At 40.1% G+C, this 17,605-nt stretch overlaps 2 protein-coding genes across 10 annotated transcripts in view; one reads left to right on the top strand and one right to left on the bottom strand.

Moving 5' to 3' along the window:
* MTRR (5-methyltetrahydrofolate-homocysteine methyltransferase reductase) overlaps window positions 1-17,605 on the top strand; it is a 50,527-nt gene that overhangs the window by 6,804 nt on the left and 26,118 nt on the right. The window contains exons 1-4 of one of the 7 annotated variants that reach the window (XM_063619944.1): window positions 11,391-11,429; window positions 12,544-12,631; window positions 12,981-13,134; window positions 15,898-16,051. In XM_063619944.1, coding sequence (XP_063476014.1) covers window positions 13,006-13,134; window positions 15,898-16,051 — 283 coding nt within the window. In that variant the 5' untranslated portion in view covers window positions 11,391-11,429; window positions 12,544-12,631; window positions 12,981-13,005. Of the gene's footprint in view, window positions 1-4,200; window positions 4,308-11,380; window positions 11,456-11,795; window positions 11,816-12,244; window positions 12,267-12,543; window positions 12,632-12,980; window positions 13,135-15,897; window positions 16,052-17,605 lie in introns of those variants that run through there. The other 6 variants (XM_063619943.1, XM_055246498.2, XM_063619942.1 and 3 more) reach the window with 6 other exon arrangements.
* On the bottom strand, window positions 1,415-11,299 carry FASTKD3 (FAST kinase domains 3). Of its 3 annotated transcripts, XM_063619945.1 has the most exons (7): window positions 11,095-11,299; window positions 8,862-10,323; window positions 8,113-8,198; window positions 5,064-5,238; window positions 3,833-3,902; window positions 3,400-3,514; window positions 1,415-1,787 (listed from the first exon to the last, which is right to left on the bottom strand). In XM_063619945.1, exons 2-7 carry the CDS (start codon window positions 10,297-10,299, stop codon window positions 1,692-1,694), a joined length of 1,980 nt encoding a protein of 659 aa, XP_063476015.1. In that variant the 5' UTR covers window positions 10,300-10,323; window positions 11,095-11,299; the 3' UTR covers window positions 1,415-1,691. The 3 variants fall into 3 exon arrangements, 2 of the variants coding, with proteins under 2 accessions (XP_063476015.1, XP_055102477.1); XM_055246502.2 differs by lacking the exon at window positions 11,095-11,299 and having other exon boundaries at window positions 8,862-11,074; XR_008651812.2 differs by lacking the exons at window positions 1,415-1,787; window positions 11,095-11,299 and having other exon boundaries at window positions 3,429-3,514; window positions 3,833-4,023; window positions 8,862-11,076.

Below are 17,605 nucleotides of genomic sequence, written 5' to 3'. Positions count from 1 at the left end.
TCCTTAAACTGTATGCTTTTAACCTCACACATTTCTGGGTTGAGTTTCGCACCAAGAATTAGCTGAGTCATAGGGAGAGGTGTACAGCAGAGTGAGGGTGGACCAGAGGCCAGGGAGGGAACCTGAGTTCACTAAAAAGGCAGAAAAAGACACAGGACTGGATATTAGCTGCAAGGAGGTGTGAAAGGGGTTTCTGAGGCCTGACATGATCTGGAACAGATCTTAGGCTCAGTGTCAGGAATGCCTGTTTTAAGTCATCTAAGAGCTGTGAAAAAGTGTAAATCAGGCCGGGCGCGGTGGCTCACGCTTGTAATCCCAGCACTTTGGGAGGCCGAGGCGGGCGGATCACGAGGTCAGGAGATCGAGACCACGGTGAAACCCCGTCTCTACTAAAAATACAAAAAATTAGCCGGGCGTGGTGGCGGGCGCCTGTAGTCCCAGCTACTCGGGGAGGCTGAGGCAGGAGAATGGCATGAACCCGGGAGGCGGAGCTTGCACTGAGCCGAGATTGCGCCACTGCACTCCAGCCTGGGCGACAGAGCGAGACTCCGTCTCAAAAAAAAAAAAAAAGTGTAAATCAGCTAATTACCCAGATTTCAGAGAGGTGTGAGAATCCTTCCAAGCCAGGTCCCAAATGAGCGGCAAGGTCAGCTAGGTACCCGGATACATCAGAATCTACCGTGCTTATCTCCTGCTCAATCTCCATTTGCTTCCATTGTCTCTCTCTTTCTTTGTAATTGGAGACAAAAAGTGATCTTAGCTCATCTAGTTTCCATTTCCTACTCTAAAGATAAGTAAATAGACCCAAAAAGCTAAAGTGAAGTAAAAACCATGATGGGGTGGACATTCAGACTAATACCAGCTAACTTGCACTGTGTGCTTACTCTGTGCAAGGCACCTTTCTAAGTGCTTTATATAATTATCATCTCAACCTGTTACAGGTTCAATTGTGTCCCTCCTCCCCCCTTCAAAAAATACACTCTGCTACTCCAGTCGGCCCTCTTGTCCTCTTCTCCCTTGAAACTGTAACCTGACTGTGATGAGGCAATGAAGGATCTGCAATGAACTAATGACAATTTAATTCATTCTTGATTTATAATTTAGAAGATCCTCCCTCCAATCAAACACCTCCCCAAAAAACCTACCTAAATCGCTTTTCCATTTGTCTAAATGTTTATTAAAAAAAAGTTCCCATACTAATATATCTTATTAACTAAAAGATTGTTTCTGCATAATTCTATAATATTTATATCCAAAGCACTGTACTCTATTTCTCATTGCTCCTTTTCCTTACGGTAAATCTCACTTCCACTCACAGAATACAAAGAGATAAAATTTCTTCCTTACATCTGTTAGAAAACAAAAGGTCTCTAAAGAGCAAAATATTTTCATTTAGCAGATAACTATGACAAAATACTTTAAAATCACATTTATTCATTGAATTCCTTTACTGCACATGATCAATTGTTTGATGTATAAAAAGTATCTATGACACTAGTATTAAAATTAATTTTAAATTTTACCACAATAAATGTATACATAGTATAAAGAAAACTATAGATGCTTTCAGATCACCAGTCTAGAACATATTCTGCAAAGTGGCTAATTCACATATTTTTCTTTTAATACTGAATTCCGTAAAAATGCAAGTTTTTTCATTGTTTGAGTTCTGAAGCCAGTATTCATTCTTGTCACCAATGAACAGTGTTTTGAGAAAACAGTTTTCTTTGTAAATATTCCACCAATTCACATCTTGATTTTAGCATCCCAATCTCATGATAGGGGATCTGTAAAGGTAGAAAAGTAAAACTGGTCAAGATCCTTCAAAATCTGAGGTTCCTCTGACTATTGGTTACCTTGTTTGTTTCTTACACGCTTCCCCACAGTGGAATATAAGCTCCTGGAAGGCAAATATCCCAACCAGCTTCTTCATCCTGTATCCCCAATGTCTATAACAGTGCCTGGCACTGAGAAGGGGCTTGGTAAATATTTGATGAATTAATATGTGGAATATGTAAATAAGAATTAAACATGATCTCTTGTTCTCTAGGAGTTCACAGCTTGGGTGGCAAGTTAAATTACACAATAAATATAAAAAACAAGCTGTAGGTTGGTGATCTAGTGCTAACAGGGAGTGGGCATTTCATTAGATGAGGGTGGGGATGCCAACAAACTGCTGGAAGGTAGGTATTCAGAGAGCTGGAGGACACAGCAGAGACAAAGAGGGAATGAAGAGAGAGAGAGAGCAGGAGGTGCAGCGAAGGAGAGAGCCTGCTCAGCTGGGAGCAGAGGGGCCAGGTAGTAATCACGTGCCTGGAGCCTGGCTGCAGGCCAACCATGGAGGGTCTTGACTGTTAAGATGTAGAGAAGTTTTTACTTTATTCTGTAGGCAGTAAAGAAACAATGAAGTCTTCTGAGTAGACACTGGCATGATTAGTTTTAGGAGTATTCAGCTGGGGATGTGCAAGATGGAGAAAAAAGTCAGCAGATATGAAACCATAGTGCTGCCTAGTACTGACAGCTTAGAGAATTAGGGCAGCTCTCATTCTCATGCACTGCTGAGCCCTCACATAAGACCTTCTTACATTATCTACAGTGAAAATACTTAAAAGGTCTTAAATATTAAGTGTTGGTGAAGCTCCTTATTTTAATGGATTATCTTGTCCATTTTTATTTATTCAATCAAGGAGAAATTAAAACAGAACATATATTCCAACAACTGAGTAATTCTAAAAGCAAGGTTAAGCATAGCTTATAATGAATATAGGTATGCCCCACTTTTGAAAAATCAAAGCTCTGAAAATTCTGTATTTCAAAATAAAAGTCAAGAGATTTAAGCCGAATTAACAACGTTGGGATTTAAACTAGACATAAGATCGGCGGTCCACTGGGCTGGCAGACCAGTTAGTACTGTAAAAGTAAACTAAAATGGAGCCTGTGCCTGAAAAATCCCTGAGCAGACCAAGCCAGTGGGGCCTTGAAAATAACCTTAACTTTGCTTAAAGTGCAAATGTTAAGCAAAATTTAACTTGGGCTATTTCTTGTAAAAGCTTCTACTAGAGAAAAACAGAACTTAAGCTCAACCAATCAGAAGCATCTCACAAACTAATAATTATATAACTAGGAACTTTCCACAGAATAGTTCAAACAAGGCAGCAAGAATATATAACTGTAACTAGTCAAGTAGATTCTTTGTGTACTTGCGTTCTTCCTATAAAAGCCTCCCTCTTGTGTTCCCAAGCCATTTTGGGTTTTGTGCTGTCCAATTCAATAACTGCTGTCTGATCAAATTCTTTAAAATTTTACTGTGCCTCAGATTACTTTTTAACAGTAACCTGGAAAAAAAAGTTTGAATTAGGATTTGCTTTTGGGAAACAAAAAAAATAGGTGAAACCGTACCTGAACAACTTGATAACCAAGTAACTGTAGGTGTCTTTGTTTAATAGCTTCTTTTCCCAGTAAGTGTTTGCTATTGGAGCAAAACCTTTCTGGACCATCAATACACAGCGCTATCCTGAAAAATAAAAAAGGAGAAAAAACTTAATTTTTAAAATAATCCAAAATATTTATTATGTATTTTAGTTGCCAAAGTTTATTTGGGATTTGGCTATTACTATGTGCCAATATCATTTTCAAATGAGTCAAGAATTTGATCTTATTAATATTAATGTTTGTAAAATATTACAAGGAATTTCCCCACATGGTATTCTGAAGTGTAGTATTTTAATTTCCAGAATCATATCTATTTTTTTCACCTTCTTGAGAAAAAGATACCACTGCTTATTAGCCTCAACAAGTCTTGTAATGCGAAAAACACAACATTTTCCTGTACCTTTTATGGATATCTTCATCAACTGTGGATGGCAATACAAATCCTTCTTCATCTAATTTAATTTCAACATCTGGTGAGAGAAGAAAGGAAAAATTCGTCGTGTGATACCCTCACAAACACTATCTTCCTGTATTCATTCCTTTGCTTTGCTTTGATTCCTTCCACATTGCATTGATCAATTGGACTGAAGGCTGCAAAGTAATGACCACAACCAAACAATGGTGAGAATTTTAATTCAATTGGCTTTATGATCAATCAAGTCAGCCTTAAATTAAGAAAGCTCCACAACACTAAACCATAGAATGGGTTCTGAAGTTATCTGGGGTATGACAAGGACCATGCATGCTTGCTCTTTCCCCTTATAACAGGTGGCAGAGATCCTTCAATCCAGACTGTGAAGAAAACCCTTGAGTTAAGCCGTTAGACATCTATGCAACTCACAACTTCCATCATTCCAACTTGCAGTGCCTCCATGGTAAGTAAAGAAAGCATGCCTCAACCAGACACCTGGTCTGAGAGCATGGAAGGCCTCGCTGTCCTTCCCCTCTGGTAAACTGCAGTTCCTTCCGTAAAGAGAAGAGAAGTGACCATCTGAAGCCTATGAACTGCTGTCCTTTATGAGAAGGCTTTCTTCTACACATCAAGTTAGAAGAACTGTAAGGACAGAGGACTTGGAGTCTCTAGTCAGTGCTGTCCAGGAGAAATTTCTGTAATGTGGAAATCTTTATAATGGCGCTGTCCAATTTGGCAGCCATGAGCCATATGTGGCTACTGAGCACTTGAAATGTGACTGAGGAATTGAATTTCCTTAACCTTTCAATAATTTAAATAGCCACATGGTCTAGTGGCTACTATATTTGGACAGTGCAAGCCTAGGTTATAGTAGTAGCTAACAATGAGTGAGCATTTCCTATGTTCCAGGTACTATTTTATTTAGTCCTTAAATAAGTCTTTGAGGTCACTCTTACTATCATTTTACAGAGGAAGAAGCAAGCAGAAAAAGGTTAAATACTCTGCCCAGGACATTCTGCTACTACGTGGCTAATATTTGAGACTTAAACCCAGACAGTCTTGACTCAACAGCTCTGCTGCTAACCCCAACTTGCCTTCAAGGAAGGGACCATTCCATTTTGCATTTCCAGAGACCTTCTATTGCTTCTAAGTCCCATATATCTCCAAAATCGAACACGATGCTTAGGTTTAAAACAACAAAACTGCTTATACTACTTACCTATTGTATAACAATAGGGTGTCAACACTTTTGGAGCAAAATACAATCTTTCTCCTAAAAGGTCAATCAGCCCAATCTTCACATATCTATAAAGCTGAGAATCCACAGGGGTCTCCAGGGAACAGCATGGGGTAAGAAATGACTTTACTTGATATTTAGGAAGGAGTTTTGGACCCTAAAAAATCATAAGCGCAAACGTGAGAAAGAAAAATAAGATATAAAAACAGAGAATAAATTGAAGGTTACCTAGGTAGAAAAGTTTGATATAACATGACTTTATAGGCATGATACTTTTCCAGGAATTGGGACAGGCATCTCTCTCAAAATGACAATGCAAACTTCTATTGTTACAGTGCAAGTCTAATAGTTCAAAATGTCTTTTATATGTGTTTTTACAGTAGTCACTGGTTATTATAAACAGAAAGAAAAGAAGGAAGGTAAAAAGGAGTGAGGAGGGAGTGAGAAGAAACATAATAATGCTAACAGTTCAAGAAACGTTTTTAGAACTGAGAATTGTCACACAACTAAAACACACAACTAAAGTTTTCAAGACAGGTTTAATTTCTCTAATCTGAAAATCCAAAATCCAAAATGCTCCAAAATCCAAAACCTTTTGAACACAGACAGGCTGCTTAAAGAAAATGCTCATGAAGCATTCTGGATTTCAAATTTTTTTGAATTAGGGATGCTGAACTGGTAAATATAATGACAATATTTTAAAATATGAAAAAATCTGAAAGCTGAAACACTTCTGGTCCTGAGCATTTTGGATAAGAGATACTCAATCTGTAATGGAAAATGTGATATAAATGACATTCCAATTTAGGAAGAAAAGGATAGCAATACAATAACCGATGCTGGAGAAAATGTTTATTTGGAAAAGAACTAAATTAAACTTCTGTCATCTATTACAGACTCTAATAAATTCCAGGTGTACAACATGCTGACTATAGTTAATAAGAATGATTGTATGCTTGAAAATGGCTGAGAGTACTTTTTTACTTTTTTTTTTGAGACAGTTTCACTCTTGTTGCCCAGGCTGGAGTACAATGACGCGACCTTGGCTCACTGCAACCTCCACCTCCTGGGTTCAAGCGATTGTCCTAACTCAGCCTCCAGAATAGCTGGGACTACAGGCGCGTGCCACCATGCCCGGCTAATTTTTTGTATTTTTAGTAGAGACAGGGTTTCACCATGTTAGCAAGGCTGGTCTCAAACTCCTGACCTCAGGTGATCCACCAGCCTTGGCCTCCAAAAGTGCTGCGATTACAGGCATGAGCCACTGAGCCCAGCAAGAGTACATTTTAAATATTCTTACCACAAAATAAAATGATAGGTATGGAGGTAATACACATGTTAATTGGTTTGATTTAGCCATTCTACAATGTATACATATTTCAAAACAACATGAACACAATAAAGTATATATAATTTTTATTTGTTAATTATAATACATACATAAATAAAAATTCAATTTTACTTTTAGATCAAAGATCTAAATAAAATTTAAAAGATATTATTTTTAAAAATGTAAAATATCCATGCTCTTGAGACAGGAAACTCGGAATTCATAAAAGACAGATTCGACTACAGAACATTTAAAAATACATCATAAGTAATATTAAAAAGTAATAAAAGAGTACAAATCAGGGGAAATTATGTACAACATTCATAGTAGTTAATATCTGCTTTACAATGAGTCCTTAAAGGCAAACCGTCCAACAGAAATAAATTAAGGTGTATAAAGGCAATTCAAAAGAAATGTAAATGGCCAACACATATTTGAAAATATGCTAAACTTCATTAATGCTCATTAAAATGCAACTTAAATATATGATATGATATCCTCTTTCATGTAGTTGAGTAACACAAATTAAAGAGACTACTAATACACTGCAATAGAAGTGGAGAGGACATGGCCACCTTCATTCATTGCTGGGGAAATGTGACATCTGTAACTATTAGGGAAAAAAAAATCTGCCAATATCCATCAAAAATTAATCCAGTAATCACATTTTTAGGAATCTAGTTTATATATGAAAAAAACCAAAAAGGCTCTAGTATGACAGGATTTGCAAGAATGTTTATTATAGCATTCCCGATAGAGACAAAAGTTGCAAAAAACCTCCAAGTGCATCAATAGTAGAATAAACACCATGAAATATCATGCCTTTCTAAAAAGAATGCATGTGATCTGTATGCACTGCCCTCAAGGGATGGCCATGATATACTGGGCATTAAAGCAAATTGTACTTTGATTAGTCAGTCTCATTCCTTGAAAAGAGAAAAAAATAGACAGTGTTTATGTATCTGTATACATTTGGGCATAGAAACTGCTTTTAATACTGTTCCTTTAGAAATGGTAAGGGATTGGGGTTAACTATTATTTATCTTTATATAACTTAGTACTGTCTAAGCTGTTTTAAAAAAGGGGTATTTTTCCATTCTTATTACCTTATTTCAAAAATCAGATACTCTAAACTATGATTCAGAGTCAAGTAGAGAGAAGCAGAGAGAGAATGTCATAGTCTGGTGTGCTATTTCTGATTCTACATAAGGAATGTGATAGTTAATAGGATAAATCTTTATAGGTCTTTATGGGAAGAGCAAACTCTAGATAAACTAAACTCTATTAGATAAAAGTGAAATTTCTGGCTTGGCTTAAAAATGTACTGTACTTGCAAATAATTTAGGTATTTGTTCAGTCCAGACATTCACACTTTGATAACAACAGCTATGGGAAACCTAGTAGTAAACCAAGTACTAAAACCCTGTAAAACCTTCAGAGAGAAGGGAGAAATACTGTAACTCACATGCCTGCAGCACTTGATAAAACCTAAGAAATCTTACACAGCAGGAAATTGTTCCTTCAAGAACAAGAACACAAAAATGGGGTCCATTTATCAAAGAAAAGCCTATCTGGTGGCAACTGACTCCAAGTAAATGAAATTCTGCTTTTTCAGGTTATTGAGACAGATCAGAAGTAAAGGAATTTAAAAGGAAACTGCACCCATAGGGAAATAAAGCCACATATAGTTCATGCTTTTACCTTATAGAAAGGGCATTCCAGGACTGAGGCTAAGAAAAGTTGGGTCAGTTGTGCCCGACTCAATTTGTCCAAATGAGATTCTTTACCTGAAACAGAAAGCATCCAAGTCATAGTTATGTCTGAATTGAGGTATGTCTGAGAGAACATCACGAACATTCAACATCAATTTACACACTCCAGACAGAAGTATTCTATTTTTAAACGACACTATGAAATGAGCTTGTTAGAATTAATTATGCCCTCCTCTTGCCACCAATGAAACTGACTTCCAAGAACCCAAGCTCCTAGCTACAGAATACAATTAAAAGAGAGAAAATATGTTCACAGAATTAGTGGAAATTTCCTTTAACTATGGAGTTCCGGAAATTTGACATATTTGGGTGGCCTTGAATTAAGATGAACAATACCATCCTCTCAAAAAAAAAAAAAAGATACAGTTGCTCACTCATCAAAAGTTCTAACATGTTAATGTGGCTATTTCCACTGCCATCACCATATCTCCTAAGAATGCTGCAATTTCTCAGATAAGGCAAAAGTCAGTTTATCTGAGACAACTTTCCTCCCTCTACACGATTTCCTAGCATGCTTTAACTCTGTGTTTATGCCAGCATCTGTTAACTTCAGGTCTCATCTTCAGATCACTATGGAAGAAAAACTAAAGGCAACATACTGCCTTTATATGTGACTTGAAACCACCGCCAGTTCAAAGGTTACTTTTTTCCAACTGTCAGAATTTATAACGAACTCACCTTGCAGCCGTTGAAGGAAAGAAGGCTTGAATATTTTTGCCATAAAGTTGACTGGATGGCATTCATTAAGTGAACATGAATGAAGAAGTTTCAATAATGTTTCGGGTGGAAAATAATTGAAATGAGTGAATAGCACGTTTTCCAGCTTTCTAAATAAAGCAGAGGAATTTGGTGGCAAATAATTGAGTTTCCCAAATGGTTCCATTAATGCAGAAATCTGACTAGGTGAAAATTTTTCTGTTTGGCAAACAAAAGTTTCTGCCACTGCATTGAGGATGGGTTTTGAAAGAATCAGTTTTCTACTGCAGTACTCCATGACTCTGCAGACAACTTCAGGATCCAACGTGAGGCACACCGCAGCTACATGATGCTCTAGGGCTTTTGTGAAAAATGTGTCATGGTGCCCAAAATATATGAACGCCTCCAGGACTCTCCTAAGCTCCTCGTTAGTGAAATGTGGGACATGCCTCACTACATATTTGCCCAATTTTATAATCAGAGGAAATGCTTGACTTTGATCAAGAACCACCAGGGCCGTTAACATTTGGCTAATCAATTTAGGACTCAGGTTGGAAACTATTGAAAGGGAAAAGTTATTTATCTTATTTAAAAATGTTTGGTGTTCATCCACTTTTTCAGTACATGCCTGCAAGATTCTATAAAGGGCCACGATATCCTCTGGGGTAAATGTTTCCAATTTTTCACCTTGCAGTTGATTTATAATGAGTTCTAGTGTCACACAACCTGAACTGTGCAGTCTAATCAGACTTTCCCCAAGAATACAAAGATTGCGAACTTCCATGCCACCTTTTTTGAGACGATTTTGGCATTCTGCCACCAGGTTCAGTAACAGGCTACTTTGAGGATCCACATGCAACAGAATCAGAGCTTGCAAAGCAGTCACCAAACTACTGTTTGACAGCTGTGAGGGCTCCTTTTCAAACTGAAAGCATAAAGCTTGAAAGATGCTATTCTCCAGTAGTTCTTTTGGCAGCCCTTGATCACCATCCTTTTTTTCCACTTCACAAATCCGTTGTAAAGCTCCTGCTGCCATAGTGTCAGGCAGGGTTTCCATCGTGCTTATAAAACTTAGCACTTCTTCTGATGAAGTCAAGTTGCTCAGTCTCTTGTAAAACGTCTGACTCTCCTTATTTTTAACATTTTGTTCAAGCCTGTCCCAGTCAGATACTTGAGAGAACACTGGCCCACTGAGTGGATGAAGGTCATTTCCATTTTTCGAATGAAACTTTTTACAATGGGCGTGATGGAATCTGACCCTGAAAGGCTCAGGTTGTCGTGAACAGAACCAAGGGCACAGACGCTCCTTGACTACTTTGTGAACATGATTTAGAGGTTGATTTTTTAAAGCAGCCAGAGCTCTATGCATCCAAAAATCAGATAAACAATAAAGGTTCTTCCTCAAGGTGATTAATGCCATGCCATCAGATTCTCAATTTGATAACTAAATGAAAAAATTTAAAAAGACGTGGTTAAATACATTGAGAACATGATTGACCCAACATCAATGTTTATGAAACTACAAACGAGTATCTGAAAAAAAAAAAAAATGGATAAAAAAGGATGGATAACATATAAACACCAGAGGAGCAAGGTCTCTGCATCCTAGATTTAGAAGAGTGGCTGACATTCAACAATAAATCGCTATTACTTGCTAAACACTGTTGTAGGTATTCTATTAACTTACACAGATTTAGTACCTTTACCATCATTTTACACGAGGAAGAATTTGAAGCACAAAGTTACTTTGCCCGGTTTATGCGGGTGGTTAAGTGGCAGAGCTAGGGTTCAAACTCAGGCAATGTAGCTCTTAAGGGTGGTCCTTAAATGTTGGTTGAAGGAAGAAATTGCATTTGGATAGAAATCAAACAAGGAACAGGTAAAGTGGGCAAAATTAGGCGAGGTTGGAGCAAGGCAAGGGTAAAAACGCGCTGGAAAGGCCCTAAGCTGTTGGCTTCTCCTCGGTGTCAGGAGACGGTTAGTGTTGAAGGAAAGGGTCTACTTTGTCAATGGAAACAAGGTAGGAAAAGAAAAAGTAAAATACAGATCAATGGAGGGAGAAGGTGGGGCGGCCAGTCCAGATCTAAAGACGCCGCGGGGGGATTTGGCAACACGTGTGTGCAGGACAGACAGAGGGGAGGCCCCGCGGCGCGTTTTCCCAGGAATGAAAGGGACCCGCGGGGCGAGCACCCCCAAAACTCGGCGCCCCGGGTACCTGCGCTGAAACACGGGCCGGGCGGCGCAGCCTGAGGAGAAAGCCGGCCAGGGCTGTGACGCCCAGCCGGAGCAACTGCGCCGAGACCCCGCGTGGACACCTACCGCGCTCTGCCGGCCAATCTCTCCGGGTGGCCGCGGAAGCGCCTGGGCGTCTTAGGCCTCTGTAGCAAACGCGGGGCTGGGCGGGGCGGGGCGGGGCGGGAGCACGGCTCACGGAGGCGCAATGTGATTGGTCCAGGTTCCCTTCGGAACTTTCTATTGGTCCTGGATACCGAGCATGGGCGCTACGTCAGTGCGCACTGGCGCAAGGTTGGTGGAAGTCGCGTTGTGCAGGTACGTGCTCGGCTGGCGCGGCGTAGGTAAGCTACCTGTCGGCTACGGTTCCCGGATTCCGGCCGCTCGCCCTGCACTAATCTCCTGGGAGAGGCGGCCCGGGGCGGGCGTGGGCAGCCGGCTTGCGCCCGTGGTTCCCATGCCCTTCGGGTTCCGGGGGTCGCCGCGGGCTCGGGCTCGACCTCAGCCTTTGTCCTTGGTGTCCCAGGGAGCGTGTCCCTGGGCTCGGCGTTGGCCTCTGCCCGGGGAGTCCCCTGGGCGGTGTGGGGCCTCTCCGCCTTTCTGCCTTTGGTTCTAGGCGCTTTCCAGGCCTAGGGAAACCGCACTCGGGGACGCGGGGAACTGGGGAACGTGCCGGGTTGGGGCGGCGCGCTCCGTGGAACCGGGTACGTTCCGAGCGCCCACCCGGCGGGACGCGGCCGTGAGCTCTGTCCACCGCCTCCGCGCCGCCTCCGGGGTTCCTGGGGCCCGGGCCTCCACTGAGAGTCGTGGGAAGGTGGTGCCGGATTGTGGGGGCAGTAGCAGGGGTGAGGGGTTGATTGATCCTGGGAAGCCCTCAGGATGTGTGTTTCATGGGAAGTGATAAGAAATTTTAGCTGTAGTAAGGTTTTCATTATCGTTTCCACCGTTTTCTGTGAGCTGTCAATGTGTAGTGTTTTCATATTGTTTATTCACTCATTCAGATAACTTATCGAGTACCAGTTTCATGCCAGGTTCCGTTCTGGGCGGTTCATTCACCAAAAGCCAAGATTTTGGTTTGGGTTTCAGTTTAAATCTGTCTCTACAAATTGACAGTCCACCAGTTTTAGCCGTTAGATGAGTATGGAAAAAAAATCTGTGAGTGTCGTTTGTTTTACTACTGCTTATCTCTTGAGGAAAAACATGTGTTAGTAAAATGTTTAAGTGGATTGGAAATATTTTTTCGTTATATGCACCTGTATGTATATATGCCCATACACTCACATGTTTTTGATTTGCATTAAATAATGAAGGAGAGTATGTGCTTCAGTTACCTTTAGTACTATGATTAGTTTGTTTAGCATTAGGATCAAATAAGAACCAAGAATCCTATCATTTTAATATAGTTTTTACTTTTATCTTTTTTTAAAAAGAGGAAACCAAAAGATATTTAAGACTGTTGTGAATGATACTGTGGCTCAAGTTTTGTTCAGGTTCTTGGCTTGTGCCACATCGTTTTTCAGGTAGGTGGTAATAGTCTCATTTTTAGGATAAAGGGGCTGTGGTACGGATCATTTGGGAGCTTGTCTACAGGGTTGCACTTATGAACCACAGATTCAAGCCCAAATAGTTCCGAGACGATCATCTGATTTCTGAGCCATGGAATTAGAGTTTCATTCGTACACTCTGCTTAATTTGATGAATTCTTATTTAGGCTCATTTGAGATTAGTGCTGAAAACAAATTTAGAAAAGGCCATTTCGTATTATGTGTGGGTATTGTTGCATTGTTTCTTAAAGATTGAGAGAGAATTAATGTCTTTAGGTTGTCACTGCTTCATTAAAAAGAGGATCTTTTTTCCTCCATCTTTCAGTTTCACTGTTACATGCCTTGAAGTGATGAGGAGGTTTCTGTTACTATATGCTACACAGCAGGGACAGGCAAAGGCCATCGCAGAAGAAATATGTGAGCAAGCTGTGGTACATGGATTTTCTGCAGATCTTCACTGTATTAGTGAATCCGATAAGGTTAGAGCCATTACAGTGGATTTTACCGTTTTGTGCTTTGAAGAATTTTGGTTGGGAAGTGATGTTTATGAAACAATAAAAGGACACTAAATACCACCAGATAGTCTTTGTTTTTTAACAGAAATGTATTTGTTCAATGGTATGGTAAGATATCACCAGCATTTTTTTTTAATATAGAAATGTGCAGTTGAACTAGACTAAGTGGTCTCAAAAGTTGAAACAAGTAACAACTCCTTAACTATAAATGACAGAAGTAGTATGTGCTGTGTCTGTTTCACAGGGTGGCTGTGAGAACAAGTGAGTGTGTGTTTGCCTGCTCAGGTGTGCTTTCCACCTCTTGAATCTCAGTGTCCCACTTTTTTCCCCAAAAGAAAGGCCTTGCCGTTCGTGTTAGAGTTCCTCCTGATGAAGGACCGCCTAGATTCTTTTGTGAAATAGAATTTAAAGTAGTAGTGTAAGGATCTGGAAAAAACTCGGCTGCTTCTTCAGGGACTAGTTGTTTATGTTCAGTCTCTGCAGAAGTTCCTACCTTAGGGTATATGCAACTTTACCATCTTGTGTTCTTTTATTTAGTTTACCACCTCCGGATTATACTATTTCAGACAATTCAGGTGATAACAGTTGGCAGGGGCTTTATACCACAAGATGATTTGCCAGCCACTAAGCAGTTAAAATTCACTTCAACACTTCAGAGACTGCCCTGCCAGTGCTCTCTCACTTAAGTGCACAACCCTCTCTGGCCTTTCCTGAAACTCTAGTTCAGAACACTAGACTGTGTGCAGCTCAAGTGAATTATAAACCCAGCTCGTGGAAGGAGACTCACCTAGTTCCTTTATGCAGCCCTTCCATGGTGACTGTGGGCACCAGAGAAAAGGGAGCTTCCTGGAGGAGACTGCCAGTCAGCAGACTCTGTCATTCTACAGTAACTTAAGTTCACATTGCAGTGCCACATGATGGAATATCTGAATCTGTTACTTCGGACAAAACCAAAGCCATCAGGCCGGGCGCGGTGGCTCACGCTTGTAATCCCAGCACTTTGGGAGGCCGAGGCGGGCGAATCACGAGGTCAGGAGATCGAGACCACGGTGAAACCCCGTCTCTACTAAAAATACAAAAAAACTAGCCGGGCGTGGTGGCGGGCTCCTGTAGTCCCAGCTACTCGGAGAGGCTGAGGCAGGAGAATGGCATGAACCTGGGAGGCGGAGCTTGCAGTGAGCCGAGATTGTGCCACTGCACTCCAGCCTGGGCAACAGAGCGAGACTCCGTCTCAAAAAAAAAAAAAAAAACCAAAGCCATCAGTATCATAAAACTAGTCCTGATTTGGCCCCTTATGGTTGACCTCAGTAAGTTGATCAGCAGGTATTTTGGCAGTCAGATGAATGGTGAATTTTTTTTTTTAACACCAAGTTAGTAATGCTGTTTATCCTCCTTGGCTGATGGTTCCCTCTAGCTCTTCATAATCCAATCTCCTTCCTAGTTCACATAGTCCTTTTCAAGGTGACTGATGTTACTTATACAAACTCTGTATGTAGAGTTTAACACACACCTTATGTAGAGTCTTGGAAGCATTAAATGCTTTGGTAAAAAGTTAGCTCAAGTCATTACCTCTTTTATCAGCGTGAAAAATAAGGTGAATTATTTGGAGCCAAATTCGATGGTGTTCATGGGCAGTAAAGTTTGTGGAGTCCTTATAAGTAAGACAAGGGAGTGCTCTATTTGAAATACTTAAATTTACACGAGAGTAAGAATAAAGAAACTTGATTTGTAAGAGTTTATAGCTCAGCTTGTAGTTAACGATATTCTCAGAGTTAAGACAGTGAAATGCTCTATGGGAAATATTTAAACTTACACGAGAATAAGAATAAACTTGATTTGTAAGAGTTCATAGCTCGCTTATAGCTAATGATATTCTCAGCTCTCTGAAAACCTGAGGGAATGAGGAGCGGTTCTTGATAGCGAGGTCCCTGATTTAGAAGGGGTAACACTTTTAATTCCCAGTTTTAAAATGCCCTGTTGTCCCTCTGCCTTAGTGTCACATGCAGTACACGTGGCTGGTTTTATATTTTGCTGAAGATTTCAGAGCTGTTGTGTTTTTATTGCTGTCTTTCTTTACCACAGTATTCTACTTGTTGCTTCCTTGTCTTGCCATTCTAATCCTGAGTGCTTATGTATCAGTTCTCTTTATTTCTGAGTCTCCCCATCCCCATTTTAACACCTCTTTGCTTGCTTTTTTTTACTTTCTTGTGAAAAGACGTTTCCACCCAGTTAGCTGCTGTTCTTCCTTGGCAGCTCATCACAGTGCCTAGGTGCCTCATCTTGGCTCTTAGCAGTGCTGATTTGCCTTGCAGATTAGAGCTCATGTTAATGTTTGACCCATGACTCAGTGGCAAAGAGTTGACTATATCCTGTTTCCTCTGATTTTTCTAAAAATGAAAGACTGGGACTAGATGGAAGCCTGGGATGGGTACTGTTTGTGCCTGTCCCTGCCTTTCTTACACAACATGAAGAGAAAGACATGTTAATCACCCCCAACATCTTGATGAGCATCAACAAAACAGACGCATGGTTTCCTTGAATGACATCCTGCATTAGGCAACTTGATTAAGCTGAGAGCACCTAGTCACTGGACTGGTCATCTCAAAAAAACTGGCAAGGAGGAAAATTGAAATACAAGACAGAAAACTAAGCTGATTGCTTTGCTGCTATGTTAAATCAAGAATGCATGTAGTGTTAGGTCCCTGACTTGATGTCCTTGTTTTGTAGTATGACCTAAAAACCGAAACAGCTCCTCTTGTTGTTGTGGTTTCTACCACGGGCACCGGAGACCCACCCGACACAGCCCGCAAGTTTGTTAAGGAAATAAAGAACCAAACACTGCCGGTTGATTTCTTTGCTCACCTGCGGTATGGGTTACTGGGTAATGGACTCTCTCTTCTGATCTTACTACAGTATACTATTGATATTTCTGGTATCTGAATTATCTTTCAGAACTATGAAGTATGATCATGTAGGTTTTGTCTTATGTAAATATTATGTATATGTATATATAAATGTATGTAATGTGCTACCTTTTCTGAATCTTCCCCAGACTCTACCCCAGAGCCACACCTCTGCAGAACCTCTTGAGTAGCATTTTAATTAAGGGTGCACCTCAGATGCAGCCATAAAACATTTTCAGAATAGCAGTGGCTGGGCCTCATCCTAAACCTACTGAAACAGTCCTTGAAAAAGCAACCCCTCATGCCATTCCTCTGTTTAGAAAAGCAGAACAAAACAAAACACTCCCAATGATTTTGATAACTTCTCTAAGAACGATTCTCCCGGAATGAACAATTTTCATTCCCCAGTTACACATCAGGATTAGCTAGGGGAGTTTTTATTAAATTCTGTGACTTAGGCCCACCTCCAGTGATTCTGATGTAATTATTCCAAGGTAGGGCCCTGGCATCGTTATTTTTAAAAGCTCCCAGGTGATTCTAACATGTATCCCTGGTTACGAAAAACTGACTTAGGACTCTGTGAACCATAGTTTAAAAATTGTTAAAGGATCAAAAGGACCAGCATAATATGATACCAGAGGGGAATTGACGGTCTGCATTCCTGACTTGTGACCTATATTGTTTTATCTTTGAGGATTATTTTTTGGAGAGGGTATCTAGCAAGGATGGGTTGAGTATAATAAATAACTGATTAGAAATTTGAGATTGTAACCCTGGCAATGATCTGTCATATATAACATGTTCAAGAGAGTATTTCACAGTATTTATAATTTTTTTTTACCTCAAGTTTTTATACTTTCTGTATTTTCAAAGAGAGAACACATACTTGTTTGAAAATCCAGAAAAGACAGAAACAGAAGCCTGTCCCACTGTTCTAGTCAATGTTAGGCCTAAGCGTGGAAGCACTCATTTCTCACCCTTTTGTAAAGAACATGGAGATGACTACACAACTGAGGAATTCAAGCTTTTTTTTTTTTTTTTTTTACCATGACACATAGAAGCAATTCTTGATTTCCCCAACACAGAAACATACCACATCGTTAATTGTGGTTATTTATATGGCTGGTGTACCTTTCTATGTCAGGAGTCAGTAAACTCTATAAAGGTCTAGATAGTAAATATTTTAGGCTTAGGCTTTGCAGGCCTACTCAACTCTGCTGTTATGAATAACATGTACACAAATGGACTTGACTGTCTTTTAATAAAACTTTATTTACAAAGAAAGGCAGTGCATGGTATTTGGCCCAGAAGCTATGGTTGGCTGACCCCTGCTCAGTATCAGAAAAAATGTACAGCTGACAGATACTGTGGTTTTGCAACCTGTCTGATCCTTGTTTTAAGATTTCTATATTTTTACATGTAGTCACGGAGATGAAAATGTGAAGTCTTTTCTTTCAACAGTGGCCAATAAGTATTTTGTTTCATTATATCTGGTACTTTTATATTGTAAAATAAAAGAAAACTGCCTACAT

This window comes from Symphalangus syndactylus, chromosome 16 (assembly GCF_028878055.3).
Source record: "Symphalangus syndactylus isolate Jambi chromosome 16, NHGRI_mSymSyn1-v2.1_pri, whole genome shotgun sequence".
Lineage (NCBI taxonomy): Eukaryota > Metazoa > Chordata > Mammalia > Primates > Hylobatidae > Symphalangus > Symphalangus syndactylus.
The sequence above is the reverse complement of the archived record's forward strand: the minus strand, read 5'-3'. Positions and strand labels throughout refer to the sequence as shown.